The sequence below is a fragment of the Anopheles marshallii genome, chromosome 2, assembly GCF_943734725.1.
Source record: "Anopheles marshallii chromosome 2, idAnoMarsDA_429_01, whole genome shotgun sequence".
Lineage (NCBI taxonomy): Eukaryota > Metazoa > Arthropoda > Insecta > Diptera > Culicidae > Anopheles > Anopheles marshallii.
The window spans coordinates 82,792,125-82,806,828 of NC_071326.1; the positions used below are offsets into that span (position 1 = coordinate 82,792,125).

A 14,704-nucleotide genomic window follows, 5' to 3' on the forward strand; every position below is an offset into this window, starting at 1 on the left:
GTTTTTGGACGAGCGTTCTTCCATGCTTTCCTTTTTCTGTTCTCAGGCTTCACAAACAGGACGGCTTAGCCTTGGTGCTGCTTTTTTGCTAGTTGGTTGGTTCGAAACTGTGTTGCAAATTCCAATATTCCGGTGAGAGAGGGTGCAAAATCCACCACCTCCGGCACTACCGGGAGTGTCAATGTGACCGAGTGTCTTGTTTCTCTTCCGTTCCGCTCTTCCTGCGATGTACAGAAAGCAGCAACGGGTCGGCCAGCAGTCGCCCGGTTACACCGCTCAGACCCAGGACGGCCTGAACAATGTTAGCGATCTCATAAGCAAGTTCGAGGTACGCAACTATCCTATAAATAGAGGACTGCTGCCAGAACTATCGCCGCCCCGGCCGGGATTCATTGTCCCGGGCACGGAGGAAGCGTGCTACGAAGCGTCCTACCGACCGTACGGTGGGTCGGCACGAGCCGTCTACCATCACTATTCGCCGACCCATTCTCCGCCACTTGGGCAGACGCGCCGCCGTGTGTCAAACAGTTTGCCGTACGAACCGCAATTCAACGATACAGCCTCACTGAGTGACGGTGGGGATAGTGTTCTGTCGGGGGGCAGGATGGACGACCGTCGGTTTCGGCAACGTCCCGGTGGTGGGCATTACTACCAGAATGGTTCACTCTCCTCGTTAAACGAGTCCGATTACTACGAGGAAGTGTTTGATGGCGGGGCGCGGACGCCACCTACCGGGCGGTACTATCAGCAGCAGCAGCGTTACGGTGCGCTCCTCGAGGAGGTTGACGATGCGCCACTAAATAAGGAACAGGTCACCAGCACCCTGACACGGTTCGGTGCCATACTGCAGATGCTGTCCCGGATCCCGTTTCCCCGGATGTCCGTCACCGGCATGGGGCTTTGCTCGCTCGTCGCCATCTTCTTCTGTCCGCGTGCGATCGGTTCGAATATATTGTTTCCCGGTTTCAGACTACTGTTCGGTACGCTGTACCCGGCCTACGCCTCGTACAAGGCCGTACGAACGAAGAACGTCAAGGAGTATGTAAGTATTTGGCCGTATCGTAATGGTTTTTGTCAGCCCAATTACATACACACTAAAATGATCGTGACAACTTCCTGCTATTCTTTTAGGTCAAATGGATGATGTACTGGATTGTGTTCGCCTTCTTCACCTTTATCGAAACGTTCACCGACATACTGCTGTCCTGGTTTCCGTTCTATTACGAAATAAAGGTGATCGTCGTCCTGTGGCTGCTGTCACCGGCTACCCGTGGTAGCTCGACGCTGTACCGCAAGTTTGTTCACCCGATGCTAACACGCCGAGAACAGGTGAGATGGCGGCATGAGATATAATTAAAAATAAGTGTAATTATGGCTTTAATTGTGTCGCAGATCGGTACGTAGATTTGCGTAGTAGATGTACAGTGCGTAACATGATTATTACAACACCTATTTTTTTTTCAAACAATATCTAACAAAAAATTCGAAGAAATTGTTCGCAATTTGATATACGGCCAACTCTTACACTAGTTGTAACAAAGTACGACAGAACAAACACAAAATGCGAAAATACTACAACTTTAACATTAGATCCATCTGTTGCAATAGTCTTCGGGAATATTTTTTTTTACTTTTTTATTTAAGTTCTAAATTCTGTTTCAAAATATTTGAGCTGTTTCATTGTAAATCTTTCTAAAATGTGGTTTCGAAATCCACAAAAAAGTGGTTTTCAGGTCGCTGTTCCTCCGTAACACGCCAAAAGACTTTGTCGTGCGTGTAGGTTGCCACATGGCCATAGTTGATCGCATCAGTACTCATAGGGATGATGTTGTACAAGAAAATATCACGCAAGTGACACAATCATTATTGGATAGCTGGCTCCTAAAACATGGAAAGAGGTGCTTGTTTAGTTGTATAACTATCTAGCACATCATGTTTATATCTATCTCTTCAAGTGTGTGTCTTGTTCTCACAATAAAATCAGGTGTTCGTACAGTTACGCTACGCACTGTATTGAATGGTAGACTTTACGCACAGGAAAGATTATTGCTGCAATAAACAGCTTTATTGCATTGCCTTTGCTCTGGTGTATGTCAAACCATATTTCCATCCGTCATATTTGTAAGTGAATCGTTTCTTAAATCTTCACTCATTCTCTTATCTTTCTCCTTCTAGGAAATCGATGACTACATCAATCAAGCCAAAGAGAAGGGTTACACCGCCGTGCTGCAGCTGGGCTCGAAGGGTGTTAACTATGCCACCAACGTTATCATGCAGACGGCCATCAAAGTGAGTGTGTTTTGGGGGCTTAAATTAAAGTGAAAAGAATTTACAAAAAATGGGTGTACCACCTTTCTGTCGCTCCAAAGAGAGAAGTAAATAAGCTGACGCTACGCTATTCGTTAAATGCGTTAAGTAAAAAGTGTATGCAATAGAATGTTTGTTATAACTTTGTTTTTTGTTTGTCTTGGTTTCTTGTCAAGAACCAACAACACTCAATGTGGCCTTAACATATCATCCACTTTACATAAGCTCATGTTTGAGTTTTTTTTCTTTAATTAACGTTTTAACTTTGTACTAAAAACTTTCCGGTTTGTAAATGCTTAACATATGTTTAAATGGTTAATCACTGTTGTGCTGAATATGAATAGTTATAATGGTAAAGGTAAAAACCCAATAGCATTTAAAGCTTTCACAAAATGCATTGTAATGCATCTCAAAAAGTAGCTTCCTTTGTATGATAAGAACACGTTAGCAAAGCAATAGGATACGTATAACGCCTTATGCACACACACACACACACACACACAAATACACCTCTCACGCACGCAAACCGTATTAACAAACGCAAAATTCGATTCTTTTTTTCTGTTTGTTTTTTTCTTCTTGTTTCATTGATTTTAATCAATTCCGGTCCCACCTACGCTCCCGTCTCCTATTCCCTCTTCGAAACGAAAAAAATAACAACAAAAACAAAAGGTTTTAGGCACTAAAACTGACGCACCGTTCGGTAGCATGATGCGCATTAGTCAATCCGATAACTCACTGCTAATGAGTGCCGCCGCTGCAGCTGCCCGCGCTGCCACCGGTGACACTTTTGCTTCTGGATCGGTCACCATGCGCACTAACGGCTTGAACACTAACCACCGCGCCACGGGTACCCCATCGGGTGAAGATGAAGCCGACGGTGGCACGCGCATGGCTGCCGAGACAGAGCAGTACAACGCATCAGCGGCGAGTTCCATCCCTGCGACGCGCGTTCGTCGTTCCCAATCGGTTGATTCCGCACTGAACAGAGGAGGGCAACAGCAGGGACTCGCACGCTCGGTGACCAGTCGTAGTGTAACGCGTGCCAGAGCTGCCGCCAACCTGCAGCAACATGCGATCATCTACGAGATGGACAGTGAGGATGAGGAGCGATTTTTAGCCACAGAAACGGACCTTATATTGGGGACTACGGCCATGACGACTGACGGCCATGCTGGCCGGATGCGGGGTAGGACGCGTGCCATCACTACGGTTAGTGGTGGCGAAGAGTCTGACGGAGGTAGTAGTACATCGACCGGTGCCTCCCGCCCGGGTGTAACGGCGAAGACCAAAGCGGCCCCAAAAGATACGGGACGTAGCAAGAAGACTGCTAAGGCGACCACTACAAAAGCTACCGCGAAAGCCGCTCCAGCAGGCCGTCGGAAAGCGAATATCGAAGTGGACGGTGTTTTGATGGATGTGGAGTAAATGAATCACAATCCAACGATCGCGATCGTGTTGCGTTCATGTGTCGAACCTATCAGGTGTCCATGGCAGGGAAATACATTGTTAAGCGTAGACTTCAGACTAGACATTAACACTCGGTGAACGAAGACTTATCCAAAAGGACCAACAAGCCAAGAATGCATGTGCTGTAAACGATCTTTAAACGATCGAGTTGGTTTCTGTGAGGTTAGGATTAAACGGAAATTTCAATGTACTAACAACAGAGAGAACATGTACGCGACCTGACTTCGTTTGAAATTAATATTGTTGCTTTTGTAATGCTAACGCGCATGGTCGAATAGCCTATAAAATGCGTGTGTGTGTGTTTTCCTGTTAATGATTTCATCCTTTTACTTGCGACACTTGCAAAATGTTGTTCTTCCTCTCTCTCTCTCTCTTCTATTGCAGCACGTACCAACTGAACAGCTTCTGAATCTGACGCTCAAATCAAACGATTCTTAGTCTTTAGACGAGGCCAAAAAACAAAAAAAAAACACGGTTGCTTTTTAAATAATGAAACGAATCAGGATTATGCGAATAATATAAATTTCCAACTCTTGACACAAACGAACAACCGTAAGGAATTGGCAGGGGCCCTATTGGCTTCTCAGTAATTAATAAAGTACCTCCAATTCCTTTCATATCTGCCATCATTATACATTTGCTTAAATGAAGTAATAGGATAAATTTTGAGGTAAACCAGAAGGATATTAATATTCGAAGCATTCTGATCAAATGTATCTGTGAAGAGACTTTTTTGCACAGTAGTGCTGGTAGGATCATGCGTCATACAGTTATAGCCTGGCAAAGGTGCGACTTACAGCAGTAGTATTGAGTGCAAGTGAGGATATTTAAGCCATTTCTAAATTCTTGAAGTTGAAGAACAATTTGTAGAGGAGTACGAGGAATATTTTCACCTTCTGAATCTTTTTGGGTATCTTCTTCCCACTGCTTCGGGAAAGGTCAAAAGATTTTATCTCGGTTTCCAGTTGATTAGAATTCCGAAATGCGTTTCAACGTTACCATTGCATCTTAAAAACTCTATAACAACTCATCAGGCTTTGGCGTAAAATCTCGTCTAAACCCTCCGCTTGAGCTGACTGTTGGGCTAGGCATTAGGCACGACGGTTGTAGATTTATGTGGCCAAATAAGACAACGAGGACATTAAAGTAACCGAGAAACCAGATCTCGAACTGCCACTGCCAGAAAGAGTCAGGTTATAAGCAAGAATTAAACATGTAGGAGACAACTTTAATAATGTTAGTTATATAAAAACGGCACATAAATTAAGGGGGGTCAGTGTAGCACAAGTAGAACCATTACTAGGGACAACTTAGAAGCAGCAATATTTTAAACCCCTTTCGGCAGGTATTCTATAGCACCAAGAGTGAATAGAGAAATTGAAGGACTTTATGTAAGCACACGCTCAAAGTTGTAAGTAAAGTAGTAGCATCATGCAGAGGTGGACGTGTTAGAGTAACAAAAATAAGAGCAGATTTTAAACAAAACGATACGATGCGAATAAACGTTTTTCGAGAGCGAGATGTAAACGATGTGTGTAGCATTAGGACGTCCATTGTAGGTAGTCCTTTTTATTGTACAAAATCTTCTTCACACTCACCCACGGAAAGTGCGCTTTAATCGCTAACTGTTACTTGAGCTTGTTTCTTTTGCGCTGTTGCGATTGTGTGTGTTTTTTTTTCTTTTCGTTTTTGCTTCGGCTGTGAAACTGTTTCTAATCCGGCGGTATGTATTTCATTTTTTTATTTATTTATTATTGTTTTAATTTATGCTAATCAATTCATGTCATCATCGCGTACGGCACTCTACAACACACTGCAACACACTGTTTAACGCACAGTGGTGTGCTTTTCGTTTGATAGCCACAACGGCACCGTAAACAAATAGAACTGCGCGTTGAGAGCTAAAGCTCTGGAGGGAATCACAGATTTTGATTTATCCGGGCCCCCTTTTTTTTGGGTTTGACTTATTGCACTATCGTTCCCAGGGTGGTGGTGGACTGGTGCAAACGCTGCGCAAGAGCTACAGCCTGAGTGATCTCTCCGAACCGGACACCCAGCGGACGCAGGATGAGGTGGACGAGATCGTGAACCGACCGCAGCGCGTGTTACGTTCGAAGAGTTCCCGCTCGTCGTCCGGCACCCGCCAGATGGAGATGTACTTTCCCGAGGTGGAAATAACCGGTGCGCCGTATCATGCGGCCGCTGCACCACCGTACAAGTAAGTCATCGGCATCAGAGCCACTTCCGTTTGGAATGAAATTAAATCATGTCCATCCTGCACATTTTAGCTACATTCGCTCATCGGACGATATAAGCTCCGGTTACTCGAGTGCCGAACCGGGTCTGAGCCGAACGGCATCGATGAGCAACACTGCGCGCCCGAGACTGAAATCAAAAACGCGCGAGGTGAGTATCGTTTGATGTAGTTTTGTTGTTATTAGTGGATCGCTGATCGTCTGATGTGCAAAAAACTGTAGTGGCATGTACCTGAAATAGGACAAAACCCAGCAAGAAGTGAAATTACGCTATAAAACACACACACACACCTGGAGGCACACGCATTCAGTGGACACGTTTTGTTTTAGTTAATAGCAATTTTTGGTTTTATTATTTATTTTTGGTTTATTTGCGCGATGCCACTCTGTTTTCGAACCATAGGATCAGGATGAGTACGGTGCGGATGTGTTTTATGACGAGCAGGACCTCTTCTTTGCTGGTAGTAACCGTGGGGCCATTCGTTCAGGTGATTCCACTCCCCAGCGGGCTAGCATCTATGAACTGCAGGGTGGTAGTGTTAGCTCATTACCGGCCATTACCCAGGCGGGACATACGGTGAAATCAGCATCATCACCGATTTATTCTAGCGGTACACAATCGGCACAGCGCGTTGAATCCGCCGGGAATGTTCCGACTGAAATGAATGACAAATATAAGCTATTCCTAGCATGGATGGAGGAGCAGCAGCAACGTGAGAAGGAAGTTGAACACGAAAGGACTGGAATGGAATCTTCAAATGAAGAAAATAACGAGAGCAGTAATATGCTTCGGCGAGAAAAAGAAATTGCACCCGGACAGGAACGACCTTTAATTGAAGAACAAGAACTAGTTGCTTCTGTGAAGCAGGAAGAATTGCAAGGGAGTAGCATCGAACCAAAAGCAACAACGGAACGTATCGACACCAGTGTGGAACCAATGCAGGAGGATCTTACGGCAATGGAGGATAACTTTATGGACACGATTTCTGTATCATCGAACGAGAATGATGAGTTTTTGGAGGTTGAAGCCTCAACAGAACCTATGGAAGAATTAATTAATCGTCAGGGGACGCATAAGGACGACTCTGCAAAGGATAAGCCTGGGGAAGAAATAAAGGAAACACCTGAAAGTAACGCCGTACCAGAAGAAATAGCAATAACCGAATCGAATGTCAATTCGGATAGGGAAATGACTGAAGAAACGGTTGAATTACCTTCCGTAATTGAAGAAAAGGAACAGCTAGAAGAACCGGCAGTTGCTGAGGAACAACTCGCTAAGGATATGGCAACGCCGCTGGAATCATCCAACCTCATGGTGGTGGCTGCATGTTCCAACTCCAACTTAACCTCGTCCAACTCATCTCTTGCCGTATCGGAAGGGAGCACCGGTAGTGTCATTAATCTGGCCAACGAAGGTACCGCGTCCGTCCAAGCAAAGAAACATCCATCCTTTGGGAAGCATCGTAAAGCACCACCTGTTCCACCACCGCCCGAAATGATCGTTATTCGAGAACCTCCCAAAATTACTCCTACTGTTGCTACTCCAACTCCATCAAACTCTCCGAATGCGGGAGGTCTGAATGAAAAACGGCCAATAATGCCTGTGAGCACTCGTACCAGCTCACCATCGTCGGGCGCTGTCGGCGGTCCAACGCAAGCAGCGGAAAAGTCTAAGCCGAAAAAGTTTATGAGCTCCCTGACGGGTATGTTCAAGGGACACGGCGACACATCATCATCAACGACGCCGAACGGTCGTACGAACGAATCGGCACCGCCACCGGTAGGACATCCCAAAGAGACGGAAATTTAAAACTCTTCCCCGCCCCACGCACGCCTCACCTGGCCGATCCACATCGCATGGTGCACTAAATCCGGTTTTGGCGTTGGTTTTTTCATTTGAATGATTCAAGGTTAGAGAGAGAGAGCAACGAATGCGCATATCGTATTTTTGTTTTGTTTGTGTTTGTATTTGCTTACGTTCATCCGTTTCCATTTTGTACCTTCATTTTGTTTGTGATTTTGCTTCTTTTTTGTGAGATGTTGTGCTTTTCTGATTGATATGAAGAACTAATTTCAGTTGAGTTTATTTTCCTACTATTATGCACAGGAATTATTATTGCCGACTAGAAGTAGTAGCGGTAGTTAGATAGATTTTTAATCGTTTTAAGGGATTTTGTTCTATAGATTGTTATTAAGTTTAGTTAGTTATGAAGACTCATTCTCACAGTTAATGTTTAAGTTAAAATTTCGTCTAATTTTGATTTCTTTCATTAATTTTGATGATCTCAAAGAAAGATTAAAAAAACACAATGCTGTTTTTCCTATAAATTTGCACATTTTCCATTGTATGAGAGGCTGTTACATGTGCGTTTGATAGGGTGAGGTATTGCACGACTCATAGTAAATAACTTCGGGATGGTCCCACCGATCCCATTGCATAACCGCTTTCTCTTTCCCTTTCCGGAAAGGGAACCTTTTTCAAAAATTCAAAATTACATTACAGTTTTAATGCTCCATGTTTAGGTAACTAATAGTGAATGGAAATTAAGCGTGTTCATGCATACGCTTTGCGCAATAGACATAGCTCATCGTGTAACTAATGTGTTGCGCTTGTTCATTTGGTTGCAAAAACGGAACAGAAAAAGAATTTCGAACAAAAAATCCCATTTTGTGCATGGCTCCGAACGTCGTCCCTTTCTTCCATCTACTGTGCGCGTGTGTGTTTGATCGTGTGAGCGGCAAGGATTATAACTGCGAACCCCTCCTCATTACTGATACCCCAGCGGTGATCCATTTATTGCATTTGAAATTGTTCTACTGTTTTTTGTTTGTTTGTGTTATTGTTATTATAAACGATTGAAATGAAATAATTCTCTACCTTTCTACCGCTTTGTGCCTTCACAGGAAAAGATGTCGGCCAGCTGTACGACGCTGCCCCGCACCAAGAAACCGGAAAAGGTCACCAAAACACGCTCGAAAACAGAAAAACCATCAGTTTAAAGTTGCGGCAGTGTGCGATTGTTTTTCCCCCCCAATTTCCCACTACCATTTTCCATTTGCTGATGTTTCGAGCTTGTTACGAGACGCCCGCGCCCTGTTCGAGACGTCCCCCAGTAGCTGGTGTGTTGTACGTTGTAGTATTACGTACTAAACTTAAGCGCATGAGCAGTGTTGTTTGGTTGAACAATGTTTGTGGACTGATGCAGGTGCGTAAATGGATGTGTCCATCTGTGTAGGTGTAGGTCTGATCTATGGACAGTAATCAGTAAAGGATAAGGGCGGACAGGGACTCGTTTTACTTCTTCTGTTCTATCGCTACAATTCAATAACAAGCATTTATATAAAAAAACTATATCATTGTGGGTAAAAAAAAAACAAAATAGAAAAACCACCACGGGGGGAGGATATAGCGGAGGGCGCGCACAATTGCAAATGGATGCCAAAACATGTGACACAATATGTGGATGGTTGGAAACTGTTTTGTGATGGGGGATACGAATTGTAGGTTAAATGAGACGCGTTTTTGGACAGGATCGCGAGAAACCAAAAAGGCCAGATATTATAATGCTCGATAATTGTGGTAACGAAATCTTCATTATAGGTTTTCTGCATGCAATGTGCAGAAAGTTGCAAGTGGTAAAATCTCTTCCGTTTTTAAATCATGACATTGTTTCATTTTGTTCCTTTTTTAAGTGTTCTAACGCTTTTAGCTAGCGCACAAATCGAACGTACGAGCTTAAAGGATCTAATTATCCGTTTCGTTATTTAATTGTACGTTTTGCACCTATATACTACATATCTGGGGTATAATAAGTATAGCTAGTTTCTTTATCATTGGGGTACTGTTTTAACTTATGTAAACTTATGTTCAAATGATAACCAGTGCCGAATGAATGATGAGCATGAAGGAAAGAACGGAAACAGAGTCAAACGATCGTTTCAATGATACAATAGGATAGACGGTTTTGAAGGTGAGAGAAAGTAATGAATAAGTGATAAGTATGGCATCACATTTAGATAGTGCAATCGAACGAGAATAAGGACGAAAAACAAGGCACTCCGAACGGCGTGTGTTTGTGTGTGTACTATCGGAAAAAAAACATAATTAAGCATTTCCTTGGATGGTTTTTGCGAACTTTGCTTCGCACCGGGCAGAGCAGAGTGAAAGCAGTTTAGCAAATTGTGCATAATGTAGGAGAGAAAGAGAGGAGGGGGAAAGTGGATTAAGCCAACAAATCCATCATCAACCCTGTAGTACGGTAGAGCTGTTGATGGGCAATATTACACATCTTAAAGACATAGCGAGGTAGCTTTGTGTTAGGAATTTCCTACCCACACACCTTTCCCCAACATGCTCTCCCCACTTATATCTATCTGCCCGCAATCTGGTGATAAGAGTTACTACGCTCAATAACTGGCCAATAAAATATGGAAAATACTGAACAGAATACTACTTGGGGTTGTTATTGCATATTAGCAGTCCTTTAGTCCTGTCCTTCATTTATTGTTACCTATTTTTTACTGTTTTTTTTATTACACTTTTTACATTCTAAAACATGTGTGGGATGAGAGGATTTTTAAGTATCCTATCGGGTTTATTTTTTGTAGTGTGGTGGCCGCATGCCGGACATATAACGATTCTTTCGTTGACGTTTGTTTTTGTTAAAGTAGTCGAGCACAAAGTCATTTGTGGGGTGCTTCACGTGAAAACCAAGGAGAGATCCTCACAAAGGAGAGATCACAATATAACCACAAAGGAAAACGAACGCCCGGTCTGCACGCAGCGACTTGTCGGTATTGACTTCATTTTTTCGGGAAGACAATCACCAACCGTCCACGCTTGCAGGAAAATTTCAGCGCATTGCTTGATATTTTCTTTTTACGCGCTCGTTGTTCGCGCTCTTTGCTGCCCAATTAGTATTTTAAAGTTTCATCACACTTGACACTAGAGGGCGCTTCGGTCATCACTTTCTAAATCTGACAAAAAAATATTTCATTTTATGTTTTGTTTTTACATTGTATATCCGAAATGTAACTAAATACCTTTGTTTATCCCATAGTTTAAGAATATGAAAGATACTTTCAAAGTACAAAGACAAATTATCCATTACTCGGGTTGAAAACAGCCCAACGGAACTCTAGCGCTGTTTTGTGGTATCCTGTCTGCTTATTAAGTGGGTTCGGTAATTTTGTCAGTTGGGAATTCACAGTGTCGTCAACTGTCAAATTAAACTTTCGTTTGACAACTGTTTGTTTACAATCCCGCTTCAACTTCAAAACGGTCTACGGTTGTGTGGCCCGCCCGGAAATTATGGACATCGATTCGGAGCGATTGCGGTTAAATTTTGAAAATGTGTGCCGTTTTTGTCTTTCGGAAGAGAATTGCTTACCTTTGTTCATTGAATCGACGTTCAACGAAAGCTTGTTGGATGCAGCGGATGTGCTTGTACTAAAGGTAGGTTGATTGCTTGCATGGGCATAGCATGTCGGGAGCAATCGTATGATTAAAACCGTTTCAATAATCCGTAGGTGGATGAAAATGATGGACTACCGAACTGCGTGTGCAACGAGTGCCATCGTACGATGGCCGACTTTGTCCAGTTCGAAGCTACCGCCCTAGAAGCGTACAACAGGCTGGAAAGTTTACTCACTCACCTTGCCGAAATCGGTGCGTACGCTGGCGACGATCAGCAAGATGACGGAGAAATGCTTCGGGATAACGATTCGCCAGTGATCGATGGAGAAAACATAGAAAGTGAAACGAAACATGAGCTGGACATGGGTACAAACGAAACTCACCATCCCGCGCACATAGAAGAGATACAAACGCAAAGTTCAAAAGCGATGAAAAAGAAAACCTGTCCCGTGTGCGGTAAACTGGTATCGCAGGTCAGCAAACACGTGCAGGTGCACAGTGGGACGAAAAACTTTGCCTGCGACCAGTGCGACAAGCGGTTTATGCATCGGAGCAGCTTGCAGAAGCATCTGAACATACACCGCAACATCCGCAACTATCGGTGTGAGCAGTGTGCGCAAAGTTTCTGCGATCGGTCCTCGTTACGCTACCATCTGGCCAAGCATCGTGGTGTGCGGAGGTTTCAATGCGAACACTGTGATCGACACTTTTACACCTCAACCCAGTGGAAACAGCACCAGAGTTTGGCCCACCGGGAGCGATCGTTTCGGTGCGACCAGTGTGGACAAATGTTTCTGTTGAAGTAAGTGTGTTGCTGGCCGATTAATTGTTGATTTTCGATATTAACCTTCATTTCTAAACTGTTTTTGTAGGCATCATCTGATGGAACATAGGCAACTACATACGGATGAGCGTTCGTTTGAATGTGATGTGTGTGGAAAGACGTTTAAACGAGGGCGATACCTCATCGTACACAAACGGCAGCACAGTAAGGAAGTATAAATGGATGACACAGTGCGCTGTATTTATACCCATCTCAATAGATTGTTTCTTTAGAGGTATATTTCTAGAACATAGGAAATGCATGTTACTGTATTGGGTTTGGATGTTCCTCTCTTCATATCAATCGTCATTATTTTTGTTTTTAATTGACCCGTTCAAATGGGTAGTAATTGTAATCGATTGTTATCTGCACGTGGATATGGTGCAGAAAAGGATCACAAATAAAATTCGTTCATCTCGATCGATTTTACTGTTAATATCGATCACTTTCCCCTAAACCGATAAGTAGAATATTTATTAGGAGGGGAAATGTCTAATAAAAAAAGGGAGAAAGGATACATTTACTTTCGTCCATCTCACTTGCAAGTGTTTGATAGTGTGCGGAAGTGCGGGGGTATTAATGGCACCTCCTAGAACGATGCTCCCCTGGTATCAGGAATCGGAAACTTGGTCCATTTCAATAGGATTTTCGATAGAATGGCGGAGGTGCGAAAGAGCGAGCGTACACTAACACTCCTCGAGTACTAGATTGGTGGCACCACTTCGACGGATGTTCCTGTTACTCGAAAGACCCATTGAGGAGAGAGTTTGTTCGTTCTATGAGGCAGATCGCGATCGTAACCAAACAACCAGCAACGATTATTTTCAATTGATGAGAAGGATCAGTACAACCTCCTGCCATGGAGGATCTCTTGTTAGTAAATACATATTTCGTCAGTTTTTGGTCCGACGTCAAGCGGGAGAAAGACACAAAAATTATGTGCCAATTCAAATGCATCATTGGTATTGCATACTTTCAGGCGGTTATGTCAAATTTCCTATTGAACAAATATTATTTCTAGATTGAATTTAAAAAAATGTGGGTTCTTCCGAAACCATTTCTTTTAAACAAAGTACAAACTAAAAAAAAACTTTTTCAATAAAAAAAATATTTGTGAACAATGTGCGTGTGTTTTTTTTTTCTTGAAATACATTTATTTTCCTTTCTAATTGCTAAACAGGTCCTGCTCACTATTGACGGTCGCAGTCGGGTATCCGGTGTGCCGTGTGTGTGTGTGTGTATTAATATGTGTGTGTATGTGTGAGAGTGTGTGTACATTTTCTAAACCACACCAACAGTCGGGATGCTGCGTTTTCTAGCCTAGTAACCGACAAGCGCGGGAAACTCGCTCTCTCTCTCTATATATATCGTTCGCAACAAAAAAAGATGAACACGTGCGCGCAAATGCGTCGCTTCCGCTCATGTTCTTTTCGTGGATTTTTTGCTTTGTTTTACTAAATTTCTATTCATATATGAGCACTAGAGAAAGATGGATTAGATGCACTAATAAGTAGTGGGGGTAAATGTATATGCTCAGTTGAGTCGCGTCTGTTTTTTCTTCTTCTTGGGTTTTCTTTTGCTCGATTTGTCCATTTCATTCGATACTCTTTTCGGGATTTCTGTTCCCCGACACGACTATCCTTATCATCTCACAGTGCGGTGATATTGTTTTGCTAAACGGGGGAAAAAACTTAACAATGTACACTAAAAGCAAAAGTAAAGTAAAGAAACTATACGCAAAGCTACACAATGAATAAACTATCGTAAAAGGGAAGAGCTCGAACTGTAAATTGGTTTGATTAAACAACACAAACCATACTTAACCAATACTGCTTACATGCACGCAGCAAACAAATAAGAGGGATGGTTGGTCGGAAACAATCGGGCAGACTAGAATGTGAAAAGCGGTAGAGTAAAATAGCGTGTGTCGCAGACGTTTAAAAGTAAAACGGAGGTTTCGAACCAAACAAAACAATTATATAAACATTAATGCTCTATACAAGTTACTGCGATAACTACACCTACCATAGTACGCGCGTGTTTGCGTGTTTGTCCTCTGTCTGTTTCCTACGCACTAATCCAGGGCCATATTCAAACCTCAAACCGTCAGCCAGTTTCTTTTGCTTGTGTACAACCATTGTTCCGTTGTGCGTAAAAAAAACCAAAAATGGTACACATTTGCGTAAAAGTAAAACCAAAACAATACTGTTTAACAGCACATATGTGGTTAGAGTTTTAAGAGCTAATTTCGTTACGTGTGCGAAAGGTTTCTGTGGGGTGCGGGTTTGTGTTTGACCTAATTTACAAAGAAGTTCATAGTTTTGAAACGTTCTCTAACGCATAAATACACACGCATCGAACATTCACACATACACACACATACACACACAGGGGGAACATACAAACTAGTATACTGAAACAGGAAACAGGAGA

At 42.9% G+C, this 14,704-nt stretch overlaps 2 protein-coding genes across 2 annotated transcripts; both read left to right on the forward strand.

Annotated features, from left to right (window-relative positions):
• The first annotated feature begins 226 nt into the window (after positions 1-226).
• Positions 227-9,032, forward strand: LOC128719161 (uncharacterized). Its single transcript, XM_053812784.1, has 7 exons — positions 227-1,042; positions 1,132-1,329; positions 2,176-2,289; positions 5,763-5,995; positions 6,066-6,183; positions 6,436-7,812; positions 8,937-9,032. Exons 1-7 carry the CDS (start codon positions 227-229, stop codon positions 9,030-9,032), a joined length of 2,952 nt encoding a protein of 983 aa, XP_053668759.1.
• Positions 9,033-11,343: 2,311 nt separating this feature from the next.
• LOC128718703 (gastrula zinc finger protein XlCGF52.1-like) lies at positions 11,344-12,450 on the forward strand. Its single transcript, XM_053812323.1, has 3 exons — positions 11,344-11,487; positions 11,562-12,250; positions 12,321-12,450. The coding sequence occupies exons 1-3, from the start codon at positions 11,344-11,346 to the stop codon at positions 12,448-12,450; spliced, it is 963 nt and encodes a 320-aa protein (XP_053668298.1).
• The last annotated feature ends 2,254 nt before the right edge of the window (positions 12,451-14,704 follow it).

What these genes read in the sequence shown, in the direction of transcription:
- LOC128719161 (XM_053812784.1), top strand. Translation starts at nt 227, where the DNA reads ATGTACAGAAAGCAGCAACGGGTCGGCCAGCAGTCGCCCGGTTACACC. An exon ending in TCATGCAGACGGCCATCAAA is followed by an intron (nt 2,290 to 5,762) that starts GTGAGTGTGTTT and finishes TATCGTTCCCAG; the next exon opens with GGTGGTGGTGGACTGGTGCA. An exon ending in TGAAATCAAAAACGCGCGAG is followed by an intron (nt 6,184 to 6,435) that starts GTGAGTATCGTT and finishes TTCGAACCATAG; the next exon opens with GATCAGGATGAGTACGGTGC.
- LOC128718703 (XM_053812323.1), top strand. Translation starts at nt 11,344, where the DNA reads ATGGACATCGATTCGGAGCGATTGCGGTTAAATTTTGAAAATGTGTGC. An exon ending in CGGATGTGCTTGTACTAAAG is followed by an intron (nt 11,488 to 11,561) that starts GTAGGTTGATTG and finishes AATAATCCGTAG; the next exon opens with GTGGATGAAAATGATGGACT. An exon ending in GGACAAATGTTTCTGTTGAA is followed by an intron (nt 12,251 to 12,320) that starts GTAAGTGTGTTG and finishes CTGTTTTTGTAG; the next exon opens with GCATCATCTGATGGAACATA.